The 19940-nt window shown below is 49.1% G+C and overlaps 10 protein-coding genes across 10 annotated transcripts; 4 read left to right on the top strand and 6 right to left on the bottom strand.

Moving 5' to 3' along the window:
- Positions 1–235: 235 nt before the first annotated feature.
- Positions 236–1491, top strand: N7503_010827 (TLC domain-containing protein; the record flags this gene model as incomplete). Its single annotated transcript, XM_057070373.1, has 2 exons — positions 236–715; positions 784–1491. 2 exons carry the CDS (start codon positions 236–238, stop codon positions 1489–1491), a joined length of 1188 nt encoding a protein of 395 aa, XP_056916984.1.
- A 1038-nt stretch (positions 1492–2529) lies between these two features.
- On the bottom strand, positions 2530–4263 carry N7503_010826 (SWIB/MDM2 domain-containing protein). The gene is made up of 3 exons (XM_057070372.1): positions 4140–4263; positions 3213–4090; positions 2530–3158 (listed from the first exon to the last, which is right to left on the bottom strand). The coding sequence occupies exons 1-3, from the start codon at positions 4228–4230 to the stop codon at positions 2640–2642; spliced, it is 1488 nt and encodes a 495-aa protein (XP_056916983.1). The 5' UTR covers positions 4231–4263; the 3' UTR covers positions 2530–2639.
- A 258-nt stretch (positions 4264–4521) lies between these two features.
- Positions 4522–5849, bottom strand: N7503_010825 (proteasome regulatory particle lid subunit RPN6; the record flags this gene model as incomplete). The annotated part of the gene is made up of 2 exons (XM_057070371.1): positions 4522–5528; positions 5582–5849. The coding sequence occupies 2 exons, from the start codon at positions 5847–5849 to the stop codon at positions 4522–4524; spliced, it is 1275 nt and encodes a 424-aa protein (XP_056916982.1).
- A 242-nt stretch (positions 5850–6091) lies between these two features.
- N7503_010824 (rRNA-processing protein SOF1) lies at positions 6092–7494 on the top strand (the record flags this gene model as incomplete). Its single annotated transcript, XM_057070370.1, has 2 exons — positions 6092–6094; positions 6151–7494. 2 exons carry the CDS (start codon positions 6092–6094, stop codon positions 7492–7494), a joined length of 1347 nt encoding a protein of 448 aa, XP_056916981.1.
- Positions 7495–7603: 109 nt separating this feature from the next.
- N7503_010823 (Short-chain dehydrogenase/reductase SDR) lies at positions 7604–8868 on the bottom strand (the record flags this gene model as incomplete). The annotated part of the gene is made up of 2 exons (XM_057070369.1): positions 7604–8233; positions 8353–8868. The coding sequence occupies 2 exons, from the start codon at positions 8866–8868 to the stop codon at positions 7604–7606; spliced, it is 1146 nt and encodes a 381-aa protein (XP_056916980.1).
- Positions 8869–11287: 2419 nt separating this feature from the next.
- On the top strand, positions 11288–11723 carry N7503_010822 (uncharacterized protein; the record flags this gene model as incomplete). The annotated part of the gene is made up of 3 exons (XM_057070368.1): positions 11288–11489; positions 11545–11618; positions 11685–11723. 3 exons carry the CDS (start codon positions 11288–11290, stop codon positions 11721–11723), a joined length of 315 nt encoding a protein of 104 aa, XP_056916979.1.
- A 1712-nt stretch (positions 11724–13435) lies between these two features.
- On the bottom strand, positions 13436–14719 carry N7503_010821 (phf1/phf2 family PHD finger domain-containing protein; the record flags this gene model as incomplete). The annotated part of the gene is made up of 1 exon (XM_057070367.1): positions 13436–14719. One exon carries the CDS (start codon positions 14717–14719, stop codon positions 13436–13438), a length of 1284 nt encoding a protein of 427 aa, XP_056916978.1.
- A 756-nt stretch (positions 14720–15475) lies between these two features.
- N7503_010820 (CaiB/BaiF CoA transferase family protein) lies at positions 15476–17217 on the bottom strand (the record flags this gene model as incomplete). Its single annotated transcript, XM_057070366.1, has 5 exons — positions 15476–15726; positions 15784–16639; positions 16699–16822; positions 16908–16939; positions 17008–17217. The coding sequence occupies 5 exons, from the start codon at positions 17215–17217 to the stop codon at positions 15515–15517; spliced, it is 1434 nt and encodes a 477-aa protein (XP_056916977.1). The 3' UTR covers positions 15476–15514.
- A 160-nt stretch (positions 17218–17377) lies between these two features.
- N7503_010819 (riboflavin synthase) lies at positions 17378–18231 on the top strand (the record flags this gene model as incomplete). The annotated part of the gene is made up of 3 exons (XM_057070365.1): positions 17378–17419; positions 17495–17617; positions 17684–18231. Exons 1-3 carry the CDS (start codon positions 17389–17391, stop codon positions 18229–18231), a joined length of 702 nt encoding a protein of 233 aa, XP_056916976.1. The 5' UTR covers positions 17378–17388.
- A 32-nt stretch (positions 18232–18263) lies between these two features.
- On the bottom strand, positions 18264–19904 carry N7503_010818 (Brix domain-containing protein). The gene is made up of 2 exons (XM_057070364.1): positions 19623–19904; positions 18264–19569 (listed from the first exon to the last, which is right to left on the bottom strand). The coding sequence occupies exons 1-2, from the start codon at positions 19827–19829 to the stop codon at positions 18424–18426; spliced, it is 1353 nt and encodes a 450-aa protein (XP_056916975.1). The 5' UTR covers positions 19830–19904; the 3' UTR covers positions 18264–18423.
- Between the last annotated feature and the right edge of the window lie 36 nt (positions 19905–19940).

Below are 19940 nucleotides of genomic sequence, written 5' to 3'. Positions count from 1 at the left end.
TGAGGCAGAGCCGAGGCCGCGTGCTCCGACGGTTGGAACCCCAGTCCGCCTTTCTTTGCTATGCGTCTATGCATGGCGCTCAACTGTAAAGAAGGAGCGTTGTCCTTGTGAGCCCATGATAGAATTCTGAGAAATCGTCTCCCTCTCATAGAATCCTCCTCCCCGATTCTAGCAAGCCTCCTTCGAGGATCGTGAAGCTCCCCACATCAGTTGATAAGCTACCGGCTCATCAACTATGCTGGACCCTCTCGGGCCCCCTCCAGCATGGCTGCGAGAGTTCACCAAGCCTTATGCGTTACTGCTAGATAGTCCGACACTCACCGAGCACATTCATGAGGTCTTTCTGGCCTTCGCTTTCTACCAGTTCATCCACTCGGTAGTCTCGCCGGTGCTATCGCCGATCCTCTTCCCGCAGTCCTACAGCAAGTTGTCTGCCCGCACCAAGTTGAATTGGGATATCCATGTCGTGTCTCTTGTGCAGAGTATTGTTATCAACGCTCTCGCCCTGTGGGTTATGTTCGTTGATGACGAGCGTAACTCCATGTCTCCCCTGGAGCGTGTCTTCGGGTACACGGGTGCCTGCGGGTTGATTCAGGCACTGGCTGTCGGATACTTCATCTACGACCTGATTGTCAGCACGATCTATGTGAAGATGTTTGGTATCGGAACACTCTTCCACGCGATCAGTGCTCTTTGGGTATTCAGTCTTGGATTCGTAAGTTGATATACTCTCCTGCTAATGAATTCGGCCCCCAATTCTAACTGCGACATCGCTTTGTACAGAAACCATTCCTTAACTACTATGCCTCGACATTCATCCTTTACGAGCTTTCGACCCCCTTCCTCAACATCCACTGGTTCCTTGACAAAGTCAACATGACCGGCAGCAAGGCTCAATGGTACAATGGCATGGCGCTGCTGTCCGTGTTCTTCTCCTGCCGCCTTATTTGGGGAACTTGGCAATCTGTCGTTGTCTACAGTGACATGTGGACCGCTCTCCAACAGACCTGGAATGCCTCGTCCGGCCCGCTAACAGAGCCCGTCAACATCAACGCCAACGTCTTCCAGCTAACCCGCAGCAGCATGTGCATCGATGAGACTTGTGCTCGCGCCAATGCTGAGATCTCCCAGTTCAAGGAGTACACCGCTGCAGGTGTCCCGACATGGCTGGTTTTGACTTACGTTTTGTCAAACCTGGTCCTGAACTTCTTGAATTACTTCTGGTTCTTCAAGATGGTCGAGACTGTTCTCAAGCGATTCCGCACACCGGAAGCTTCGGGGACGAAGCCCGCACGCGGCGAGAAGAAGGGCGAGTCCGCGAAGTTGGAGGGCCCTGCTCAGGACATTATCCTCGAGGCAGCCGCTAATATGGAGGCCGAGGGCTCCCCCTTGCGCGAGCATCCCTCCAGAGATTTTGATGTTGGCACGAACGAGGAGTTGAGAAGGCGGAGGGTGGATCTTGTTTCGAAGGTCCCTCTGCCTGGGTCATAGCGGATGCCTATCCGATATAGTGGAGACATAAAGTAGACGGGTGAGAGGGTCTATCTTTGCTGTTTAATGTCTCTTGGAAAGATGGTACGAACGGTGGGGTTGCATGGTGGACTGTTCTCTGTGAGAATGTCTGCTTTTGGCTGCTGATTGGTATCAGCGAAGCGCATTTTGAAGGTCTGTTGGTGTTTTTCTTTCCCAGTTTCTATATTTTCGCCTTTACATAGTTCGCGCGCGTCTTTGATTTGTTTCATGTTCGGTGTATAGCTTCCCACTGGGGGTGTCCTGCAAAGTGGCTTCATTGAAGTGTTCTTGATATAATAAGGGCTTACATATTGTGTTCAAGTTTCGTGCGTAGCGTCTGGCCAACGATTGAATGTCCTCGAGTACCGATACACTATCTTGTGCTAAGTCTGGATCTTCTATTGTGTAAGCCTACTCTACTGTAGTATGGAGCAATAACCTATGGAGGTATGATTATGTTAGGCTAGCAAAGTGGTTTGTTGATGGTAACTGAAGGGAAAACATAATTGAAGGGCGAGACAAGGGGGAGGGTTGTCAAAAAAATGGTAGATTAGCAACCTTCCCTTATGTATTACATCCAAGTCCCCCAATCAACAATTTAAAACCAATCAGCTAGTTCTTGACCCGCTGAGCCCAAAATTGAAGTCACATCTGCCAATTTCTAAGTATGTGGTGAGTGATAAGGGAAAGAAGTTTTAGTCGAGTTTCTGGCCGATGTTGATGATACTATTCACAATGTCCTTGCAAGTATAGAGACAATCAACAGGTCCCGCGTTCGATTCTCGGCCAGATCGATGTTTCTTATCGTTTCCTCTTTCTTTCCCTTTTTTTTGAATCATTTTGTTTGATCTCCTTGACTCCTGTACGTTCCCCGTGCTGTATAGTGGCATCCAGATACCTCGGTTGTTTGAACTGCGAAGCTAAGATCACGAGGTGTTTTGAGAAATACGTCCCATACTAGGTGTAGATGATTGAAGTAAATATATGATATTGAACATTGAAGTTTTGGGAAATTAGCCTGTCCTAGCTACACCGAACCAAACACCACATAAGCGCCCCGCAACAAGAAACCAAAAAGAGCAGTAAAAGCCGCGGCTCTTGAATAACATCATAAACCAAAAGCACGCTTACCGCGCAGCTGCAGCATCAGGCTTTGCCAGCATGTAACGTACGGCTTCATTGGCAACAGCAGAATCCCAAACACTATTAGCACCACCCCGACGGAACTCAGGTCCACTGGCATCACCGCCGGAGTTGATATCACCCATAATATTCTCGAGATCCCGGCGCTGGGAGTTAACCCAACGCTTCACGAAGGTGACTGGGTCCTTGCTCAGAGCAGTAAAGAAGGCGTGACGGGCACGGGAGTGCGTGAGCGCTTGGATGATGAGGGCGACCTGGTCGTCCAATGAGGCGATCTGGCGCATGCCAGAGGTGTACTGCGGGTTCTGGATGAGGGCCATCATCTTGGCGCGGAGAGGATCTTCAACAGCGACCTGGATATCATAGATGGTTGGGGTGGGGTCTTTGTGGAACTCTTCATCAACACGGATGGTGTATGGAAGTTTAATAGGGTCAATAGGGCTGGTGTGGGGCGCGATGCTGTCAGGAATCTGCGGGAAGAACATCTGCTCACGACCGAAGATCTAGAGGGAAAAGTTAGTATATCTGGACATAACAAAATAAGAGACATTGCATACCGAATAAAGGCGGTGGTCACAGCGCACTGTGCGCTTCTCCTCGTCTTCTTGCAGCTCCATAGCACGGATGTAATCCCAGATTCCAAGCACAATGCCGCTCCGAGTCTCTTCCTCAACATCAAGTACCTCGGCCAGTTCCTTGCTCAGCTTGAATCGCTCAGGGGTCTCGTCCCGAACCAAGCCAATGGTAATGTTCAAATTGTCCTGAGAGGCCCGCGCGAACTGGATGCTATCAAACTCCGCATTTGGGGGTGCTGATGTCGCATTAGGAGGCAGCTGTGGTTTGGACCAATTGACCGGCTTGACTTCATCCGGGATGGCATTAGCCGGCTTGTCAAAATCGACCGAGATGGTCTTGAAGAAGTGCGAAAAGCGCTGAGACGGCTTCTTGGAGTCGGATTCCTTGCTCTTATCATCCTCGCTCTTGTCCTGCTCCATCGAATCATCTCCAGCTGCGTCGCGTTGGCCTTCCTCCTCCTCAGGAGAACCGCTGTGATCATCCAGCAGTCGCCCTTCAATGCGCACTTTATACCGACCGGAGCCTGGGTTGTTGCCGGCACCCTGCCACGGCTGATTTTCAACAGTGTTGGTGATCCAGATGCGCATGGTCCGATATTTCTTCACAGTCTTGCTGATTGAGTCTTGGATGTCTAGTCTTTTCCGCACCACGGAAGCATCGAGTCGCTTCTCCAGATCGCGAAGGCTCTTGTATTGCTCAACACCGCCGCCGATAACCACATCTTCAACGCCATCGGGAATATTCTTGTCGGTAGGTTTTTGAGCGCGACGAGGAGGCTCTGGGGCTGCCTGCATGACACGTTGGGTGGGCATATATTGTGCAGGAATGGCGTGCTGAGGCATTTGGACGGGCATTTGGCCTGGTGGAGTTAGATTGGGCGCGAGCTTAGAAAGGGAAAGGGGACAAACCTGGTCCCGGTACGCGACGGGGAGTGGCTGGAGACCGCTGGGCGGTCGGGGGAAAGCCGCGGGCAAAATTGGGCTGCATTGGAGCGTTCATTGCGGATCCGGTGGAAAGTAGGGGCTCCAGTCGGGATGGAGTGGGTGGAGGATGAAGATGAGCGAAGTCGCGATTCTTTTGCCGTCACGCTTTACCCGATTCGGAATGTCGCGACCATCCAAACTACATAATACAACTTTGAACCCAGTTTTACTTGGAATTATACTACGAGAATACTAATAAAACCACTAATCAAACCACATAGAAATATTGAGATATTGCAGACATTCATGCATCACATAGATTATCTCCCTAAAACCAACATAATTGTATTGCCATGAATCCATTCCTCTACTCCAGAAGCGACGCCTGGTTAGTGTACAGACCCTCCACCACATTGCTCATCTTCTCAATGGTGCTAAGTGCAGAATCGTAGGCCTGGTCGCGTTCGGTCTCGTCGAACACAATCAAACACCCGGAGCCTTGGTCCAATACACCAATGATTACCTTGTCCAAGATCATCTGTGAGAGCTTGCGCTCCACTTGCTGGGTGTCAAGGCCAACCATCTTGGCAATGTGGTCCAGCTCCACTCGGCTGAAAGGCTCAATCACCTTGATTAAGTTCTGTTCCAACATGGCATCATACAAACGGCGAAGGTGATTCCGGATGAAGGTGTCACTGCCGAGTTCGTAACGGTAGTCGGAAAGAGCCTTTTCATATTCTTCCAGAGAACGGTTGGAGTGGGCCCGGGCCACGGCTTTCATGGCCTCCAGACGTGGGCTGGCATACTTTTGGGCTTGCTTGGAACCCAAAAGTTGTGTGACATCATCCACCAGGTTCAACATAATCTTGCACAGCAGCAGGTACTGCAAGGCGGCGGTGGCCAGCTCTCCCGAGTCAAGCGAGTTGTATCCCTCTAGTGCCTCAATGAAATACGAGAATGCAGTGTTGAAGTCCTTGTCCTCAGCGTGCAGCATACCACTTTGCATGTCGAGCCCGGCCTGCAGATTGGGAGGAGTGTAAACAGACGCGGCCGACGTCCGTGCCGCAGTCAGCGCAGCGCGCGCCTTGGACTGGTTGCCCAGAGCATGGTACACACGAGACTCAAGCAGTTGCACCTCCACCAGCATGAGTTTGTCATCCAGACGCTTCAGTTCGCCGAGAAGCGAGTTGATGAGAGTAAGACCATCATAGTACGCTTGCTTCTGCATATAAATGGCGACCAATCGTGCTTGGAGGTTCTGTCGGAGGAACGACCGTCTCTCGGTGATAGCCCACTCTATGCATGACTTGATTACGGTGGTTTGGAGGTCGAGGGTGTTGGGGATTTCGCTGATCAGATCGAGGAGTTGACGAACTAACACAAGCCGTCAGTTATGAGTCATTAAGTGCCAGATGATTGCTGCTTACCCAACTTGGCGGTCTTCGCTTTGGCAAATGACGAAAAGGTGTCTCGGCTGGTGTTGATGAGCTCTGCGATGTCCTGCGGCTTCTTGGCGTCCCGGTACAACTCTCCCAACCCAATCAATGCATGCTCATAGTCTCGCGATGAGGCCTCTGTAGACCCTGGGCCCTCGGAGAGGATCTTCTGATAACTGCTGCCGGCTTTCGAGGGGTCCTGCTTCGCCAGGTCCCGGGCTTCCTGTATGCGAGGCGAGACCTGGGAGGGAGGGGCCATTGTGGAAAATTTCAGTGTTCAAGAAGTAAGATATGGTCTGTAAAAAGAGGTTTCAGACAATGAAAAGGCGCAGCAAGTGGGAGAGGATGGAGGGTTGATAGATAGGTCGAGCGTGAGTCGGGGAGCTTGAAGCTGGCAGCTGCAGTCTCACCGCCCGCTTAGCAAATCATCCCGTCAACAGAAAAAAAAAAGTTCATTCCGCTTTGCTCTTTTCTTCTGTACGTCTGTTTTGCCAGTCCACCATGGTGAGTTCCCTGTTAAATTATTCTATTGATTTAGAAAAGATGCTAATAGTCTGCAGAAAATCAAAGCACTGTCTCGCCCAGTGGCGTCGCAGCAGGCCCCCGGGTCTGCTACCGTTCGTCAATCACGGAATCTGGATCCAGCCCAGCATCCTTTCGAGCGGGCCAGAGAATACACTCGGGCTCTGAATGCTATCAAGATGGAGCGCATGTTCGCTGCGCCCTTCCTGGGTCAAATGGGTGACGGACATATCGATGGTGTCTACTCTATGGCTAGGGACCCTCTCTCGCTTGAGCGCTTTGCGAGTGGCAGTGGTGACGGTGTGGTAAAGGTGTGGGACCTCACAACCCGGGAGGAGATCTTCCAAACGCAAGCGCACGAAGGTATGGTGAAGGGACTTGAATTCTTGCCTGCGGAAAGAAAGCTCTTGTCTTGCGCCAGCGACAAAACCATCAAGTTGTGGGACCCGTACAATACGACCTCCGAGGCTCCCCCCATGACAAGTTATCTGGGCACGAGTGCCTTTACCAGTATCTCACACCACCGCTCGATGCCTGCATTTGCAGCCGCCTCGTCTGTCATTTCAATCTACGATCTCTCGCGGCCATCTTCCTCTCCTTCGCAGACTCTGCACTGGCCGACCAGCGTTGATACCATTACCTCTGTTGCATTTAACCAGTCTGAAACCTCCGTTTTGGGTTCCACTGCCCTCGATCGGTCCGTTGTTCTATACGATTTGCGAACTTCGTCGCCAGTGCACAAGTTGGTCCTCAAGCTGGCTTCTAATAAGATTACATTCAACCCCCAAGAGACCTTCAACTTCGCTGTGGCCAATGAGGATCACAACGCTTACATCTTCGATATGAGAAAAACAGATCGGGCTCTGAACGTTCTGAAGGACCATGTGGCTGCTGTTATGGATGTCGAGTTCAGTCCCACTGGTGAGGATCTGGTCACTGCATCATACGACCGAACTGTTCGCCTTTGGTCCAGGCAGAGCGGCAGATCCAAGGATATTTACCACACGAAGCGTATGCAACGTGTATTCGCCGCCACATTCACTCCTGATAGCAAGTACGTGCTGTCCGGTTCAGACGACGGAAACGTTCGGCTGTGGCGTGCCAACGCATCTGATCGCAGTGGAATCGTGAGTGCACGTCAACGCAGCAAGCTTGAGTATGACAAAGCCCTCATCAAGCGCTACTCGCACATGCCCGAGATCCGTCGCATCCAGCGCCAGCGTCATGTGCCCAAGCCTATTAAGAAGGCTGGTGAGATCAAGCGTGAGGAGCTGGCTGCCATTAAGAGGCGTGAGGAGAACGTGCGCAAGCATACCAGTAAGAAGGATCTGAAGCCGAGAATGCCTGAGCGTGAGAAGATGATTCTTACCCGCGAGCAATAAGCGGGACTGCACCAGTCTCGGCCATATCTCAGACCAGCGGTATCATGGATTGGGTTATGTACGGGAATCCACAGGTATGCGGGGTATATATACATGGGCAATGTTTTCGTCAATCGGTCCGTTTCTTCGAGCTCCTGAGAACTCGTCCACCACTGTTGGACGTGTCACGACTTTGAAGGCCGGAAGACACCGCCTTGTCAATGCCACTCAGGTATCGTGCTACGACCTGCACCGCACCCGGCAACACGGCATACCAATTGACCAATTTTGCAAACGCCGGTAATCTGAGCACACCACCGTGACCACTATCGACTGCAGTCACAATCTCCCGAGCCACTTCCACCGGCTCCAAAATCGGCGCAAAAAAGCGGCTCGGAGTGCGGACCCAGCTGAACAACGGTGTTGACATCTGGCCTGTCTCCACCAACAGTGTTTTGACCTGCTCATGACCACGCAATTCCGCTTCCATTGTTCGGTGCAGCGCACTAAGTCCAGACTTACTGGCCGAGTAGTCCGACAACCCCGCCGGAGATAACTGGCCCAGCACCGAGCCAACTGTCACCAGTGTGCCACCGTGTTCTGCATTCATAATACCGGGCACAAAAACCTGATACAAGTGGAAAGCCGCGACAAGATTTGTCTGCACTGTCTTTACAAAAGCATCTGCAGACAAATCCAGCAGCGAGTGACCATTGATCCTTGCCGCCGCGCAGTTGATAATGATACTCGGAGTCCCAAGCTGTACCATAGCATGCATGCATTAGCAAAATTCTTTTTTTAGTTTCAAAAAAGCAAATATTTCAACCAAAGACCTTGGCCTGAATTACCACCGTAACCAAAAGTCAAATATAGACTTACCTCTTCCAAAATCTTCCCTCGAATATCCTCCAAAGCCTTCCTCTCTCCAACATTAACCGCATAGCACCTAACATCAACGTCCTCCCCAAAGATCTCCTCGGCTTCCTTCTCCCCGACCTCCTTAATATCCAAAACCGCGACGCGAACACCCCTCATCGCATAAAGCTGCGCAATAAGAAGCCCCAGCCCACTAGCCCCACCTGTAACAAGCACAACCTCGTGCTCGGGATCCACCGTCCTTGGAAGGCCATGCGCAATGCGGTGGTTAATCGTGCTCGCGACAAAGAGCAAGGTCAGGAAAACGGCATAGCCAACGCTAATGATCCAAGCCGGGTGTGTAGGTGGGGTGACCTGCGCACGGAGGCAGAGGACAAGGACCCAGGCGAGGAAAGGATTGAAAAGAGTGCGGTAGAGGACTTTGAGGAGGGCGTCTAGAGTTAAGTAGTGTATCCAAGGCTGTGGTGGTGGCGGAGGAGGAAGGACACTCTTTGTCGTTATTATGGGTGGTGATGACATTTTGAGCTGGACTCCCGATTGAGTTGGTTGTTGCAATTGCGGCTCTGGTAAAGCTTTGGCGATTTGTTGTTGTGGATGGATGCGATGCGGCTTTGAGGATGCGGGCTCGTCGCAATGGCGGGTCGGCTACCCAGTCATAAGAATCTGAGGATTTCAGACTCGAAGCATTATTTTCTTCGGTTAGAGTATAATTGTCGGAGAGTGTGGGCGCTGAGGGATCGGTGTCATTGAAGATGTTAGATGTCGAGGAGATGCGCGGTTGTGGGGCCGATAAGATACGGGAGTCTAGCCAAGAAATGTACGAATATCACGTTTTACCCAACTTAATGTTATTTATAGTATACAATGAACCAATCGGGAATAGGGAATACCTTGGAGCATAACATGAAGATCCGTTTGGTCTGAACTTGTACGACAATTGGGCCATGCGAGAATCCACCATGGTCAGAGACTGAAGTGTCAACTCTTGCGCCCAAGGCACACGTCTTAATAACGGAGCTTGACAATTGGAAACGACGCAGTGCTTGTTTTAAAGCACATTGACGGTATTAGTAAGGCGCATTATTCGAGATTCAGGACAGAATGACTATGAGTACATACGCAGGCACCTACTCGGTCACACTACTCGGTAGACTGACATGGAATGTGAAGGTGATCAAGGAGCGATACCAACTGAACCAGCCCTTGTCTTACTCAGGATGTAATTATTATACACATTTATGCTGGCTCTAATGAAGTGTAGTCTTGCATGTTGACTTGACTCAAGCGAGGTGATACGTATGTTCTTAGATACTTGATTTAGCGTTCTCTCTGAATTACAATTACCGCGTTACTTTAAACGCGGTTAGTGGGGGTGTCCAACTAATTTTGGGTAATGCAACGATGGTGAGAAAGAAGTAGAAGTAGAAGAAGAGGTAGAAGAGTAAACATGGAATAGACGACAAAGTCGAAGATATTACAGTAATATTCGAAATCATTTAACCTCTTTTCTCTCTCTTTATACCCAAGGCCCCACTTCAAGCGTATAGGTAGTCCGTCTTGGGATGTTATTTCGCTAGTATTGATTTTGTTTAGTACATTTGACTCCATCACTTGAAATCTCTTAATCAAATCCCGCAGATGTCCTATTGATGATACTTAGGTATTGAGATTGCCCATTAATAAGGGGAATCTAAGAGAAATTTTTGTAATTGATCGCATTCACTATATATTTAGGGTTGGCCGGCTGGCTTACTTGGCCAACTCGATTAGCAAATACGTTCAGCCCTTGACAATTCTTATTTCCGGTAGTTTTATCATCTTCAAATTCTTTCGAATCAATTCAAGCCCCAAATCGTAAGACAAAAATCAAATTTAAGCCCGCCCTTTAGTAATCGATAGCACAGCCACGAGCCGTAAAATCCAGTATAATTATTCACGCAAACAGCCTAACCAGAGCAAAGAGGGGGGTTGACCGTCTGGCAATATCCTCCTACTACGTCGTATCTATACCGTACTTCGTATTCATACCAGGCTTCTGTCTACAGCAGCCCAACACACTAATCCGTATGCTAGCTATTAAGGAACCGACCATAGTACAAATAATTTCCAACATTACAAAGCTTGTGACCTGGAGAGATTAAGATATGGTAAAACATAGAAGTGAAACAGACCCAGGGAACAGACCGTTGTTCAAGTAGCTATGACTTCATGTTTACTTGGCGTGAAGACTTGGCAAAAGTGAATATTAGCTTTCCACCCGATCATCTTAATATGCGAGCCAATAGAATGTGAGGATCTGATTTTACTGATTTCATGAACTATACCTGCCAATACGCTATCAAATGTTAATATTATAACCACTAATCGATGCCAAAACCTGACTCCGATTTGCTGTTGATGACGAGTGGTACAAAACGCGATCTGATTCCAGATACTAGTCGTGATCTTTCCATGCATTACTGACGTATATGTCTTAGGCCTGGCGTGTCGACAATTTGCGCAGGAGATCCTTAAAACGTTAGGAAATGACAGCTTGATTCGGTCTAGATCTTTTATTCGCCGGAAAGAAGCAGTTGGGGCTATGCTCTCGTATTTCTTTGAACTTAGGGTAGCTAATACTTCAGTAATACCTACCTTGTGATCACTGAGGTATTTACAACTCCACAAAGATTGCCACTGGTTCCTATATAAAGTGAGTGTAGATCCATCTGATCCTAATCATCCTAAGAGAGACAACAAGACGCTATTACTGTTCTTTCATGCAATCCAAACAACGGGCCTAGTCATCTTGCAACATTTATATTCAACTCTTTTTATTATCTTTATTTTATTTCTCTACGCTTAATTCCTTCCTCCAATATGAAGTCGTCATCTTATATACTTGTGCTTCTTCCCTTCGTTACCCACTTAGCTATAGCAACACCGATTGCGGAACCGCATGACGGTTCCCTTGAGGAGCGAGGTAGAGGCAATCATGGAGGCTACGGAAACCACGACGGCTACGACTATCACGGATACGACGACAAGAACGTTTGTGAGGTCAAGCAAACCTATCCTTACTACAAGTATCCTTGCGATTCAAGCCCCTCTAATGGCACGTCTCTTCTGGGAGCCACTTTTACGTCTTACTGCAGATACCAGTGAGTCTTTCGTGCCACATGTGAAACTCAACTAAGTTGCTAACAAAAGCTATAGATATGCAGATTCTGGAGTATGGTATAGCGCCCCAAAGGGATGGGTCAAAGAAGAAGATAAACCTCGAAGGTGCCGTAAGTGGACCGCCTCCTGGCTTGCTTATTACAGCCACAAAGAGACTAAACCAATCTATTTTCTAGCTGGTGCATCGAACCCATGCCCTGTATGAGTCACATTAGTTGGCTTTTAACTTTATATGGAGAGAAAAAGCTAAGGAGATATTGCTTGCGAAATCACAAAAAGAACACATGTATCAGCTACTGTCTATGCTCAATTTTGGCTTTGAATTTGCGATTAAAGTTAGAAAATATCACAAAAAATTCCCGGTTCCCGCGGGGTATGAAAGCTTTCGAACGACTGATGTTTCTTTAACTATTCGTCCTCTCCTTTGAAATCGGTTTCTTTTCAAATGTAGCTAAAGCATCGTCGAATGGCTATGGCTCAAGCAATTTGCGCTACAATCTTGCAAAATTGAAAGTAAAATTGTATTTACTTTGTTGCTGAGGGTAGACATTAAGTCAACTGGTGATTCATTGTGAGGGGTTTGTTTAAGTACTTGTTAGCTACATAAGCACCAGGCTATCCTCGTGGTAGCACAACCGCAGGGAGAACATGACTTCGATATCCTGGAGTGTCAGATATTTGAGAGGCTAAATTGCCAAGCCCTTTCCGAGCGGATCGGCCTGATTATGAGCGCGTGGTTTGGCGGGGATCTTGGCATTGCCGTGCCAATTCGAGGCAAACCTGGTTTTAGACTCGCCAAGACTTAAGTGGCACTGGCCTTCCGCTTTGGTTTCCCATCACTCGGATATCTGCGGTTCGTGTTCGTGTTTAAGGATATTCTTAGTAGTTCGGTTAGCAATTGCTTCTTCTTGGCCTACGTTGGTTCTAGCATGGCCCAGGAAGGTTCGGACAATAACTCCTTTGACTATTAAACTAGTTTGGATCGACCATCAATGCTGTATCGTATTGGTTGCTTTCAGTTCAGCGCCCGCCATCAGGGTTTGCTTAATGATGGTATGTTATCACCCGTGGTTCTCCCGACTCGATGGTTCGGTTCCTACCACCGAACCAAGGATTGGGCCATTTCTAAAATGAAACAGAAAGCGCGAGCGAGAGCGAGAGTGAAGATGAGCGATTACCCAGAAAATCAGAAACATGTTATCGTTCTTGGCAATGCCTTCGGCAAGACATTATTGAAATGCTGGGACGACCGACTCTTGTGAAATACGTCACTGTAATGTATACTGACTCATCAAAGATACCAACCAAATCCAAGACCGGCGGAATAGTATCCTAATACAGACGAGTACGCTTGAAGTGGAGCCCTGGGATTCAGAGAGAGAGAGGGAGAGAGAATAGAGGTAGAACTGATTTCGAATACTACTGTAAAGATATGTGTACAGATAAAAATAAAATCAAAGCCAAATTGAATCCGAATCCCAAACACTGAACTCCTCTTTCCGTCCATCCATCCTTCGATCATATACTCCAAACATAAAAACGTTTAATATAACATAATCTTGAAACATAACTTCGTAGGCCGCAATTGATGGGCCATTGGCATAACACAGGGAGACAAAAGACACAGCTTATCTTTCGGGTTGATAGACTTGGTGACAGCACACAGATGCACCTTAACTCCCTTGACAAAGGCTTGGACAACACACAGGTGCAGCTTAACTGTCGGGACCTTAGACTCGGACGACATCACACAGACGCGGCTGGACTTTCGGGTTGATGACCTTGGTGAGATAGCACACAGATGCAGCTTGACTTTCTTGACGAAGACATGACGAAGACATGGACGACAACATCTGACACGATTGCAGCTTGACTTCCGAGTTCATAACCTTGGTGGGATAACACCCACACGTAGCTTGCGAATATTTCATAAGATACGCTCATCATCGACAGTATTTCTCAGCATTTTTCGAATATATTCAATATTCTTTCTTGCCGCATCATACGAATAACTGAATGTGGGGCAGTCTTCAGCCTCCTGAAGAATATCGAGGTCTTCAGGCTGCGATGGCAGAGAAAAGCCATTCCCGGCCGCTGGGTACTGCCGGTGATCTTGGATTCCGGCAAGGCTCGCTTCCGAAAGTTCTGATTTGGTGGACTTTGTGGTCGATAAAGATACCGATTCCTGGGCCATGCTCCATTCCCGATGGAGTTCATCTTCACGGAGCCGTTGGTCAATGCGGTCTTGTAGGGTCTTGGGAATAGTGGTTGTGGTGAGAACCCTCTTGTGGTTGCGTTCAGTCTTGCCTGCAGGTCCATCTAAAGCAGTGGTAGACTGCGAGCGAGTATTCGGCCTCACAGCAGGTTTGGTGGCAGGGGGAGGCATGGTTCTCGCCCTCTTTACGGGATTCGGGGCCTCTTTAGGCTCTTCAAAATCTTCAAGGCGCCTTTTGTTTGACGCAGCAGACGTAGCGAGGTGGTGTTGAGCAGGGAATTTGTAATCGACGTCGAAGTAGTTACCCATGTCCCGGGGAAACATTGCGACATGCGAATTTTCAACGGACACGTTGACAGCGAGTTCAACCAGCTCAGCATGGGAGAGTTGAGATAAGTACGCACGTCTTGCGTCGATGGAGTACTCCTCACCCTTGCAAAATCGTGGAGGGACTCCAGCCCGTCCAAGTCGTGGGTGGGCGAAGGGCTTGCGCATGCGCTTCTGAGAAGCCGGTGCCGTTTCCTTTGGCAGGTTTGATGCCTTTCTCTTCTGAGGAGCTGGTGCCTTTTCCTTTTGGGGGGCAGATGCCTTTCCCTTTAGAAGAGCTGGCACTTTTTCCTTCTGGGGAGCTGGTGCATTTCCCTTTTGAGGAACTGTGACCGGCTCCTGTGCAGGCTTGCACTTGTGGCAGCGCCATTCGGCATCTGCAACTTGCACGACATGATCGTCAATTATTGGATCATGGCATTTTTGGTGCCAGGTCTCATTGCAACCATCGCAAAATACGATCATATTGTTGCTGGGGGAGCTACCCCGGTGACACTTGACACAAGTGATATTGGCCTCCTTCTTGGTGGCACGTTTTCCTTTGCGCGAGGCAGCTGTAGCTGGATCGTACATGGCGGGGGCTTTGAGAGCCCGGCCAGATCTGCTGGTCCGGGTCTCTGGAACATTGGTCACACCCTGGTGGCTCATCTCCCGCTTGATTGCGGGCATGTTGGCGGATGAAGAAGAAATGGGGAAAAATTGTTCTGGCGTGCTGGTACGAAGTAGAGTAAAACAAAAGAAATGGGGCGGGACATAGAAGAGAAGAGAAGGAAGAGAAGAGAGGGGAGGGATATTTCTGAGTGTGGCCACAACAACACAACACGTCCCCTCCCTACCGTGAGTCAGACAAATGAATAGCTTGCCCTAACTATTTCCCATTTGAGCGGGCACGCCCCCAGTCTAGCATCTATATCTGGTCGCTTCTTTGGTTTCAAGTTGAAGTGTCTGTGACCCAAATATCTGTATAGACTCACGTGACGTCTTGGCGAGTCCACCAATCAACTGTTGTGGATCTATACTCCTGCATGATCATGCAACGTCCTTGTTTCTACTTCCAGAAACATGTACAACTCCAATGCAAGAGATGCAGTAAATTATAAATTATTTTGTCATATTACAAGTATATTACGTTACAGACGAAGGGGAAAAAACCCCCCCAGGAATCATGGGTCCCAAGCCAGCTGCCTCCGTCTGGATTGTATGACTGCGGGGTCTTCGATCGGCATGACCAGAAAACGAGCTTCTTCTGCAATGCGCTCAATCTCATTGACCGAGATGCATAATATGTAGGCATTATAAACCACGAGTTTATTTCTCAATCAGCACCAATTTGATGTCTCGAATCCATATACGTTTCCAGTATCCGCATATTGTTGTCATTCCCATGCTACTGAGCCTTCTAGACTGCCTATATACAAAAGTGTAGCTCTATGACGTTATATAGATATCATTTCGCAAGTATATTCAAGCCACCACACCCTGCTCCTTCAATCGAGCAATATCCGCCTTACCGTAGTCAAGGACACTGCCAAGAATTTCGTCGGTGTGTTGGCCAAGCGTAGGGGGAGGTGAACGTATTCCGGGGGTCGCTTCAGAGTACTTGATGGGAGTATTGACCAGCTTGATAGGACCACAGGCTGGGTGTTCAACCTCGGTGACCATATTTCGTGCCAGAACTATCATCACAATTAGATAAATGGATCGCAAAGAAAATATTTGATCAGATGACATACCGTGCTCGTGGTTCAGCGTGCCCTGGATATCATTGACAGCCGCATAAGGCATTCCACTACCCTCGAAGATCTCCAACCATTCCTGTGTAGTCTTCTGTTGTGTTGTAGTCTCAATCAATCCATCAATATCCGCTCGGTGCTTGACACGATCGCTGTTCGTCACGAAGCGGGCATCGGTCTTCCACTCTGGGAATCCGAGTCTATCGCTTAGCACGCCGAATAATCTGTCGTTTCCACCGCCGAAAAGAATGTCTCCATCAAGGGTTTTGTAGCTCCGGTATGGTACAATGGATGCTAGATGCTTATTAGTCTTCATTGAAATGCGTTTGGGTCCATAAGCAGTCGACTTACGGTGTGCTGTACCCCAGCGGCCCGAATCCTTCTGACCACTTATCAATGCAGAGCTAGCTAAGTTCGACAAAGTGGCAACCTGGCAATCACTCAAACAAGCATCAATGTGCTGGCCTTTCCCTGTGCGAACTCGCGCAAGCAAGGCTGCCATGATGGCATTTGAGGTGTACAAACCGGTCGTCAGGTCGGTGACTGCCACGCCGACTTTGACTGGAGCACCATCTCGAGCTCCAGTGATATGCATCAGTCCCATCTCGGCTTCCACCATGACATCATACCCGGCACGGTTGCTGTAAGGTCCTGTTTGACCATAGCCCGTGATACTGGCGTAGATCAACTTGGGATTGATCTTGTGAAGGGTTTCGTAGTCCATGCCGTATTTGGCAAGACCGCCTGGGAGGTAGTTCTCCACCAGAACATCACATTCCTTTGCGAGTTTGTGGAGAATTTCAACTCCGGACTTGTGTTGAAAGGATAACCCAAGGGACTTTTTGTTGCGATTGACCTGTCATTCAATTAGTATCCTTAATGAATCCTGCGTGCAGCATTCCAGGGCATACTTACGGCAAGATAGTAGGCACTCTCTCCGGGTCCTTCCCTAGACTCATCCTCATACTTCGCATAAGGTGGGCCCCAGGCACGAGTGTCGTCACCTCGCACAGGGTGTTCAACCTTAATGACATCGGCTCTGCCATAGAGACAAGTGTTAGACATCAGATGAAACAATTTAGAGATCAACAATGTCACAATCAGCGCTCAATGTTTCCACATACCCTAAATCGCCTAGAATCTGAGTGCAGTATGGCTATTAAAGAGCCAGGTTAGCATACACTACAAGAATAGAGCCAATCCCTAGAGAGAATAGCAACTCACTCCTGCTAAGACACGAGTCATGTCAAGCACTCGAATACCAGCCAAAGGCAGTGAGCCATCTGCACTCGAAGCTGGAGTCGAATAGCCCCTGCTAGATGGCATGCGCCGCAAGGCATTGCTAGACCAAGCTAGTCCCGATCGTCGAGCCAAAACATTCAATCGAAGCGCGACAGCCATAGTGAAACCACGCAAGTATGCAGCACTTGACATAAAAAGAAAAAAGAAATAACAGCAACCCACTCCAGCCGTGGAATCTGGGGACGTTTAAAGCGCTAACAGCGGTACATAGGAAGCTCCGTTGAAACGCCGACACCGCTCGGTGCGGAGTCAAAGCCGAGGTCGATCGCCGACCACCTAACTTTTTCCCCAACACATACCAAAATGTTTACCGGCCTCGTTGAGACAATTGGAAGTGAGTTTTCGCATTCTAGGGAAGCCGACAAGATAGAGAAAATCACAGAAGCTAACAAACTCGTTTTAACCACAGCCGTCACGGCCCTGGAGCCCCTCGATACCTCGTCGAGCGGGGGCGGGGGAACGTCACTGACGATCTCCGACTGCGAGGAAATCCTTGGAGACGCCCACTTGGGTGACAGTATCAGCGTCAATGGTACATAACTTTATCTCAAACCCTTTCTGAGTCCTGAAATCGTGTCTGACGAAATCAATTGTCCAGGAACCTGCCTCACCGTGACCGAGTTCGACAAGACCTGGTTCAAGGTTGGAGTTGCGCCAGAGACACTACGCCGCACAAATCTTGGATCTTTGGTGGCTGGGTCATTCGTTAACCTTGAGCGTGCTGTCGCGGCGGATACCCGGATGGGTGGACATTTCGTGCAGGGTCATGTTGATACCGTTGCGAAGATTCTTTCTGTCACGCCGGATGGGAATGCTTTGACTTTCCGCCTGCAGCCGCGGGAGAGGGATATCCTCCGCTACGTTGTCGAAAAGGGATATGTCACTCTGGATGGTGCCAGTTTGACTGTTACCAAAGTTGTCGATGGTCAGGAAGGCTACTGGGAGGTTATGCTTATCGCCTACACGCAGGAGAAGGTCGTCACTGCTGCTAAGAAGCCTGGCGACGAGGTCAACGTTGAGATTGATATTGTGGGAAAATATGTCGAGAAGAGTGTCCAGGGTTACTTTGCTGGTACTGCTGGAGGGGATTTCGCTATCCTCGAGAAGATGGTGGCTCGCATTGTCGACGAAAAGCTTAAGAAATAAAAGAATAATCTAGAAATAAGAACAATATTATGCCCGTGACGAGGATATATTTGAAATTCAAGAAAGCATTATGCATGTTTTTTTTCCGTTCAAAACCATTGATTCGCAAACTCCATGTACATGTACACCGGAAACCACCATGAGGCTCGTGGGTATAGATTGGGATCATTTTGTAAGTCAACACCTAGGCTCTTACTCCTCCATCTCATCAGAGTCAGCCCCGGCTTCAGGCTCAGGCTCAGAATCATCGCCCTCATCGGCTTCTTCGCCGAAATCATCGCTGAGCCAATCGTCCTCATCATCAATCATCTCCTCATCCTCCTCATCGTCATCCACCTTCTCGCCCCGACCTCTGGCCTTGGCCTTCTCAGCCTTCTTCTTCTCAATATTATCTCTTTGCAGCTTCTTTCTAGCCTCCTTCTCCTTGCGACGAACGGCCCAGCTCTGTTCCAGAGCTTTCTTCTCCTTGTCAGTCTTGGTGACATAGTCGTGCCACATAACTCTGCCATCACAGACACCATCCTCGACCTTCATCAATCGAAGCTTCAGACGGGGTCCCAATTCAACCAGCTTTACGGCCCGCTTCTCCACGCCGGGCACAGCAGCAGCCTTCTTCTCGCCCTTCTCCGCGGCCTTTTGGCGTTGCGCCTCGCGCTTGTTGAGAACTCTGCGGGTTGTGCTCTCCAGGACTTCAACCTCGTTGTCGGTGTCCAGCTCAGTCTCGGAAGCAGATGTATAACCCGCCGCAGAGGGATCGAGTAGATAATCGGCAGCATCCTCTAATTTACCAAGATTCGGAACAGCGGCCTTCTTCTTTTCTCTGTTTCGGATTTCCTTGGGGTCCAATCGGCGAATACGTTTTGACACACCGGTCTTCTTCGTAGCAATGGCGTAGTGTCGTAGACTCAAGACATAAGAGCCGTCATTCTCAGCTTCGGGCTCACGGTTCAACAACATGACACGGCGGATGGAGTGAAGGGGGGTAGCTTGCGGGTTGATAGGAGGGAAAAGAGATTGGAAAATTGTGGTGGTGAGAGATTCGAGGCGCTTCGGCACCTTGGAGTCCTCGGTCGCATCTGCAGTGGTGAAGTTGTTCATCACCAGCAGAGGTGGTGTCTTGTGGTCCTGGCCTCCACTCTGAGGGCGCTTCATTGCCCGCTCCACGTCTCGGCAGAGCGAATAGTTCTCAACTTGGAAATGCATAGTCGGGCCACGAGGTGTCACTGCAAGACGCATGTTGGTGTTACCGGTACTGGACTTGGAAAAGAGCATCAAATGTGTGACACCGAGGGGACCGGCCATGACGGTGTAATCGCGCAGTCGGTTGGATTTGCGTTCCTGTATATAAGATTAGCAACAAAAGCATAAAGGAGATTTGCCATATACCATACCTTCAATCGCACTGCTGTATCGGGCTCCATCATCCGTCGGACATCCTTGACCAATTGACTGACACTGGTACCAACCTGCGATCCGCCTACTCGAATGACCATAGACTTGGGGGTCTTGTTCATTGAAGCGGCGCCGGCCTTGTTTGACGACGAAGAGGCATTCTGCGGCCGGAGGTGGGTGCGCTTCTTAACACGTGCTTTGGCCATGATGGGCTATATGGTATCAAAGCCTTAAAAGAAAAGATCGAAAGAGGTGTGAGTATGGGAAGCTCAAGCTCACTGGTTTGTCTTCGATTTTTTTTTTCTCCAAAAAATCCC

The sequence above is a fragment of the Penicillium pulvis genome (genome assembly GCF_028828015.1).
Source record: "Penicillium pulvis strain IBT 33274 chromosome Unknown scaffold_8_segment0_segment0, whole genome shotgun sequence".
Taxonomy (NCBI): Eukaryota; Fungi; Ascomycota; class Eurotiomycetes; order Eurotiales; family Aspergillaceae; genus Penicillium; species Penicillium pulvis.
Note: the sequence above shows the minus strand (reverse complement) of the source record. Positions and strands in the feature narration are given on the sequence as shown.

Coding starts and splice junctions, on each gene's coding strand:
- N7503_010818 (XM_057070364.1), bottom strand. CDS start 19,829: ATGGCCAAAGCACGTGTTAAGAAGCGCACCCACCTCCGGCCGCAGAAT. Junction 19,570..19,622: donor ATACAGCAGTGCGATTGAAG/GTATGGTATATG, acceptor TCTTATATACAG/GAACGCAAATCCAACCGACT.
- N7503_010826 (XM_057070372.1), bottom strand. CDS start 4,230: ATGAACGCTCCAATGCAGCCCAATTTTGCCCGCGGCTTTCCCCCGACC. Junction 4,091..4,139: donor CCGTCGCGTACCGGGACCAG/GTTTGTCCCCTT, acceptor TAACTCCACCAG/GCCAAATGCCCGTCCAAATG. Junction 3,159..3,212: donor GTGACCACCGCCTTTATTCG/GTATGCAATGTC, acceptor TTTTCCCTCTAG/ATCTTCGGTCGTGAGCAGAT.